This window comes from Montipora foliosa, chromosome 3, assembly GCF_036669935.1.
Source record: "Montipora foliosa isolate CH-2021 chromosome 3, ASM3666993v2, whole genome shotgun sequence".
Lineage (NCBI taxonomy): Eukaryota > Metazoa > Cnidaria > Anthozoa > Scleractinia > Acroporidae > Montipora > Montipora foliosa.
In genome coordinates this window covers 14,411,029-14,417,725 of record NC_090871.1, presented here as the reverse complement: position 1 = coordinate 14,417,725, position 6,697 = coordinate 14,411,029, and the positions used below count along the sequence as shown (strand labels likewise).

At 40.2% G+C, this 6,697-nt stretch overlaps 1 protein-coding gene across 1 annotated transcript in view; it reads right to left on the bottom strand.

Annotated features, from left to right (window-relative positions):
* LOC137994512 (prolactin-releasing peptide receptor-like) overlaps positions 1-3,253 on the bottom strand; it is a 3,473-nt gene extending 220 nt beyond the window's left edge. The window contains exons 1-2 of the mRNA XM_068840094.1: positions 2,394-3,253; positions 1-1,635 (exon numbers count right to left, since the gene is read on the bottom strand). The exon at positions 1-1,635 is cut by the window's left edge and continues 220 nt beyond it. Coding sequence (XP_068696195.1) covers positions 1,054-1,635; positions 2,394-2,807 — 996 coding nt within the window. The 5' untranslated portion in view covers positions 2,808-3,253 and the 3' untranslated portion in view covers positions 1-1,053. The remainder of the gene's footprint in view (positions 1,636-2,393) is intronic.
* Between the last annotated feature and the right edge of the window lie 3,444 nt (positions 3,254-6,697).

Genomic DNA, 6,697 nt, shown 5'->3' with positions numbered 1-6,697 from the left:
TCTTCTCTTTCTAGTAGTCTGAAAGCAATGATTCAAATGGAACCGTCAACGTTATGGAGTTCAAATATGACGACGGATACGGCAACGACAACGCCACAAAACAATAGCATTCGCTTAAACAGGAAAAAAGCTTGTGCTGCACTTGTTGCAAGAACAACATGAAATCACCAAATTTAGAGTTTTGACGAAAACGTCAGCATAGAGATATGAACCTCTTATTCTGTATTTTTACCGCTCTGGAACCGCTCATACCAACCCAATTTATTTTTAGCATACTTCGCCCACGTTGTGCAACGAAACGAGATGGAATAATCGCGAAAGACTTTGAGATTATTTTGAGGAGACGTTTTCGCGGACGTCGCCGTGGTAAATCGTGGTCTCCACCACTCCTGGCAGAAGGCAACCAGCAGGCTGTATATAAAATTCCTCCTTATGGGATCTCCTAAGCACAGTGGTCAGGGCACAATATTTGAACCCGGTCTGATCTGCATGCAAAATCCAATGCCCTGTTTACCGGATCCTGCAGATCGAGTCCCTATTAATTGTTATTTACCCCAGGGGGACTGACCGGATGACTTCCACTCAGGTTGTTGAAACGTCGATCAAATGGGACCTTTAGATCGGAGGACGAGGACGACTACGACTACGAGTACGAGTTTCCCGTGCTGAGCATGCGCGTAAGGTTTGGAGGCCGACATTTTTCGAAGTGCACGTGCTCAGATCGGAAAACTCGAAGTCGTAGTCGTACTCGCCCTCCGATCTAAAGGTTCCTAATTGTCCCCAACAACAGTCCTTCTCAGGACTTCTCTCTCTGGCGGGCAATCTCACTTCGCGAAGTTAAAAATTTGATCATTAGATTGATTAATTTAATGTTCTAAGATTCACCCGGAGTTAGGGGTGCCACGTGATGATGCAGCCATTATTGAAAAGTTGTTAGGAAGATATCGTCTTGCATTTTTAGCTATGTTTTTTTATCTCCTCTAATGGAGCAATTTTTCTGCGAATTCTCGCCCTAGAGGCTTGCTCCTGGTAGATGAAGATGCCTAGACTGGTTCATTGTCCTGATTCCCGAGCCACAAAGCACCTGCATTGGTCATATATTTTCTTGACTTCCTTCCGGAAATCACTGTTTAAGAGAATGTGACAGAATGGATTTATCAAGGAGTATGATATCATCATGCATAAGACAATCGTGCCATTCCACTCGAGTGGGTTAAGAACATTGCTGCCATTGGCTGTCGATGTGATGCTGGCCTGAAAATATGGGGAAAGACAAGCTAAAAAAAACAGCATCTCTATTAAAAGAATTCGTGCAGCTCGTAGGTTCCTGCGATAACGCTTTTGCGAGCTCTGTGAAACATCTGCAGGGTTGATGATCGCATCTCTTCGGAGTTTGATTATTATCTTTATGTATGCAACTGCAAATACTGTACTCGGAAGCCACACAAAAGCTACGAAAATGCCAATTGAAAGAGTAAGTGATACCAAGGACCTCTCCAAGAGGGGACCGCATAATTGCCGGTCGCCGTCTTTCTCTTGGACAACAGTGACAAGTGACCATGTATACAAGCTGTTGGCGAGGCCTCCCAGACACCACGATAGAACTATTAAGTACGTCGCTTGACGGATGGTCATCTGAAACAACAATATGGAAACTACTGAGTTCCAGTCAATGGACTGGTATATCTCTCAGCAGATATTAGTGTAGACCTAATGCATAAATGGTGGCCGGAAATGTATTCTTTTGTTTATGTGCTAATCACACTCAGTAGCCTCGCTCTCAAGCAACATTTCTTTTGGATTTTGTCCATGCAAACGAGGCTAGTGAGTCTAATTGGCGCATAAACAAAACTATCGGAATATTTTTTTGGTCGCCATTTATGCATTGGTCTATTCGAGGGCAGATTTCCGCAGATTTCCGCCCGACCCCAATTAGTGTTGAGTGCTTTATTTCGCAATAAAGCCTATATTAGAAGTATATTAAGTCGGAAAAGTTACGGTTAGGTTTAGCTTGGCTTGCACAAATTGTAATTGATTATCCCTGGGAGCCCCAACTCTCAAACGCCCCAGGCAGAAGTAAGTTATGGGAAGAGGCGAGCACGCAGGCGGAAGGAGTGGTAGCCAGGGCAACACGCTGGCCATCGCTGCGGGGAGGTGGAGGGTCGAACGCCCGACGTCCCTTCAAAGTCAAAGCCTCTCGGAGAGGAAATAAAAGGGATAAAACAAGCTTATTTATGCCAAAATGCTAATATTAAAAATAATGCAAATATGGTTCTCCTATAGAACAACAAATGGCATGGAAATTTTCAACTTAAATCTCAAGGGAATAATAAGCATTTGTACAGGATGGCCACCATTGAGAATAGATCATATACACAGGGTCTAGTCCTTACCAGTTTCTTTAGGGGATGAACCACAGCCTTGTGTCTTTCCATGCTCATAAAGAAAAGCGTGTGGATAGAAACTGTCATGGTGGACTCAACAACAATATAGACGCTTCTACAGCCGGCTAAACCCAGCCCGTGTGGCCACTCATCGTATGAAGAATAAACCAGATAAGTCGGTATGAACACAAATATCCGGATTAAATCAGCAATGGCTAGATTAAGGTTGAATAAATTGGCCACATGAGAGATTCTACCTCTCCTAAAAAGAACTGCGAGTAGCAGAAAATTTCCCAAAATTCCAAAAATGAGGACTGTGGAAAGCCATATTACTCTTATCAAATGGTCTGGGTTTTCCTGAGAATTTAACCGGGAGAAGTTTCTGCTGTTCGTGTTGTTGGTGTCGTTTATCTTTAAATCCATTGTCCGCCTGTCTTCCTAATCTAAGTATATTCCTCTCTTCCAAGTATTATAAAACCAGGCAAATGTTTTCGTCCGTAGGAATCAGCACTTAGTCTGCACTTTTTAAAAAAGATATCCACTTCCTTCAGCTCGGTGATCCATCCTTGAAGGAATTATTTGCGCTCAGGGGTACTGGTTGCGCTTGTGATCGTCCATTGCAATCAGCACTGCTTGAAATGTGATTTTTGACTTTGTTCTCAAGATTTCTGCCACTTCCTTTTCAAAGTTGCTTGTAATCTGCCTCACGGGGACTCATGAAGTCGATTATGCACGCACGCCTGTCGCTTTTGATATTAAATGTCACTTAGTTGATCAGTGCGTATTCTTTTTCAGCGCCAAGTTCAGCTGGTTTTCAACGTTACTGAGTCATCGGCAGTAACAGTGATTGACGCATGTCTCGTCCATCATCTTTGGGCTTCTTTCAATATAGATGTTAATCGTGCCTCTTTTTTGTTTAGCTACTAGATTCGACTGATTGACAATCACCTTGGTTAGATCTCCATCCTGAGAAATATTTGAGTAATGTCAATATAATTGAACTGAATTAATTTCAGAAAGAAAATCTTGAGCCCCTTAATCAAGCAGTCCAGATGCTTGTTTTTCTTCCCCACGGTGCTGATTTTTTCTTTCGCACAGCGCTTTTTTTTTTAACACGGGCAGCTATTAAGTCTCGAGGAGATTTTCTGACTCATTATATCAGCACAAATGGTTATGTTTTCAAAAACAGCTGGTCAATGTGTTGTGTAGACACAGTTGAGAGATTATTTTTCCATCGAACACTGGGTGTGCCGTAACTATGGCAAGAAACCGAGTTATACAATAAAACTGAGATTCAATGTTTTTAGTTTGCTATTATGTAAACCGTGAAAAAAAATTGAACCGTATGGAATGGATAGGAATATTATATGAACCATAAATCAACTTAACGACCTCAGAATTATTGACTTTGCTTTAAACGAAAACAAATTAATACCGATCTTTTTATTCCTATTTTTCTTGTATGGTGTGTCATGAAAATTCAAAATAGTGAAAGACTCAGAAAGCCGAGAACTTATTGGAAGAGTCTCCACTCTGCTCCGAGGAGAGTAAATATGGTGTGCAGGTGTGAGTTCATATTGCGAAACGATCGATATTAGTGACCTTGTTACTTGGCGTAATTTAAACGTGTACATGTAATTACGTTTCTTTAGAAATTTGTCTTTTGCATCGTAAAAAACACGTACAAATCAGTTTACCCTGCGAATGATATTTATTTACTTCGATGAATCAGTTGCAAACGAATGAAGTTAGTACTGTTCTGTCCTCCCCCAGATCAGAAACAATTAAGCACTCTTCTCAGTAGATCGCGTACCGTTGAATTTTGCATGATTGAGTTTGGAATGTCAGATCTTTTTAGGGCAAGTTCTCATTGCTAGATATAAAAAAAGGAACAATATACAATTAAGAGCTGTTTTGGGTAGCCGGGGGGGTTTCGATGCAAATACACGTGAGATAAAAGAATGACGTATATTTTTTTCAATTCTCCTACGCTTGTATGCCTTGTTGAAGGGCGGAGCTTCAGTCTATTCAGTATGGAAATTTTCGGATTCTTATCGTTTTGTCAAATAAATTCTAGAGAGAAGGCAAGTCAGGATTAATTTTTTAACATATATGTCATATGGTTGAAGCGTTATCACCAAAAGAAATTAACGAAAAGTTTACAAAAGGTCCTTAGTCAAACGGTCATCAATTGAAATCTAATCGTGTTACAGTGAAGCTTTTTGCAGCTCATTTGCCATGATTTATTGAGTTTACTGTAATAAAAAAATGAGTGTTTGCCAAGGCTCCATAACCACTGACGGAGTTCCAAACACACCATTCATTCTTTTTCGCCTTTCGCTCATTTTAAAACTTGTGAAAACGAAGACAAAATCCGAAAACAGCTTCTCAAACATCATTAATAATTCATACGTTTATATAGTATAAAATGAACCATATATTGAACTGCAGATATGAAATCAAGTGAAGCTAATCCTCGCAGTTATGAACGCAAATTTAGCAATTGCTTAGAGAAGCCTGAAAAATTCAGGCTTTCAACGGGGTCTGAACCAGTGAGCTCGCGATACCGGTGCGACGTTCTAACCAATTGAGCTATGAAGCCACTGACGTTGGGAGCTGGTCATTTGTGGGTTCTAATGTTCCCAAGATGAATGAATCGATGATAAAATGATATATGAAATGACTCATATATGAGGCCTTCCAAGGGTTCTTGGCGACAAGCGACATCGCTCCAAATTGCTAAAAATGTAGCGACAATCTTGTTCCAGAACATTGACAGCCGACAGAACCTGACGGACAAAAAGCGACAATTTGCGACAGCGGCAATCCATTTTTAACTTCGACAAAGCGACATCTTTTCACTGTGTTATTTCGACAGCGACATGACCGACCAGGCCAGCATGACTCTAAATCTCAGTTTAGCCTGCAAAGCAGGCGTATTTTTGTTTTGGTATTAAAGAACTATTGGCTGACGTCTTGGATAGCAAGACTAACAGAGACCTGAGGCCAGTCAAAAAAATTGCACTCAGTGAGAAGAGGACAGTATGTGCTTTGAAAATGGCGGCCCATTTTGCACAAGCGTCCGCCTGCCAAAAAACGCCTGCTCAGCAAGCTACTAAATTTTCTCTTCCGTTGGTGTTGCTACATTTATATTTCTTGTGCAAATTAAGATATACACTTTTTTTTTGATAAGAATATATTTTATAAGAATATCAAGGCTGAAATTTGCGAAATTTTAAGAATATTTTAAGAATAAAGCCGAGGATGAGATTTTGAAAAGGATAGATATAATTTTGTGTGTTGAAACATCTGGAAATACAATACAATTTAACTTAACCGTATAAAATTAATTAATTAACCGTATAAAATTATTCCTTTCTCTGAACGGCGAAACTAGCCAACAAAACGAAAAACCCTACACTAGCTATAGCAAAATGTTCAACGCTAATGACAGTTCGATGGACGGTACATGTAATACATATGTACAGTATTCAACACAAAAGACATAAACTAAACCGCAAAAAAGTATTATGAAAAATTCTTTCTTTCTTATAATTTAAATAACAAAACCTAGCGAAAGCAGATCTTCTAGATACCGGCCAAACACTTGCAAACACTTATGTCTCTTATTACCTTTTGTGGTACAAAGGTCGACACGTAATCAAGACGTCAGTCACGATTTTCTGAGCCATTATACCATGATCTACAAACACGGCAAGCATATGCATGATTTTTTGGGCCTTTTTATTTTTATTGTAGTCTAGTTTTCTATATTTTGGGGGTGTTTTTAATAAAACAATTATTCCACTCGCGCTTGTTGGATATGACTATCTATCATCTCATATCCAACGCGCGCTCATGGAATAATTGTTAAATAATGCGAGGGCATAATTGTTAATTGATTATAACGTATTTCGATGCCCGTATAAGAAAACTTCCGTGGCTCGTTTCCTCTTATATGATATTACATTATTAAATACAGGACGCAAAATATAAGCACGTTTAGCGAACATTTGTATTCTAGCGAAAACGGTCAAAAAGCGACAGCGACAATTGTATTGCAGCGAAAAAACGACAGCAACATTTGTCTCTAGCCAAATAGTAGCCTCCCACGCAAACGTTCTTACGGGTTCGTCACGCAGGGGAGGAATGATTGCGTGACGAACCCGTACGAACGTTTGCGTGGGAGGCTAGCCAAATAGGCGACAGCCCACCACATTAGCCGACAAAGCGACATCAGAACCCCCCTTGGAAGGCCTCATATATTGAACTGCGGATATGAAATCAAATGAAGCTATGATCCTCGCAGTTAT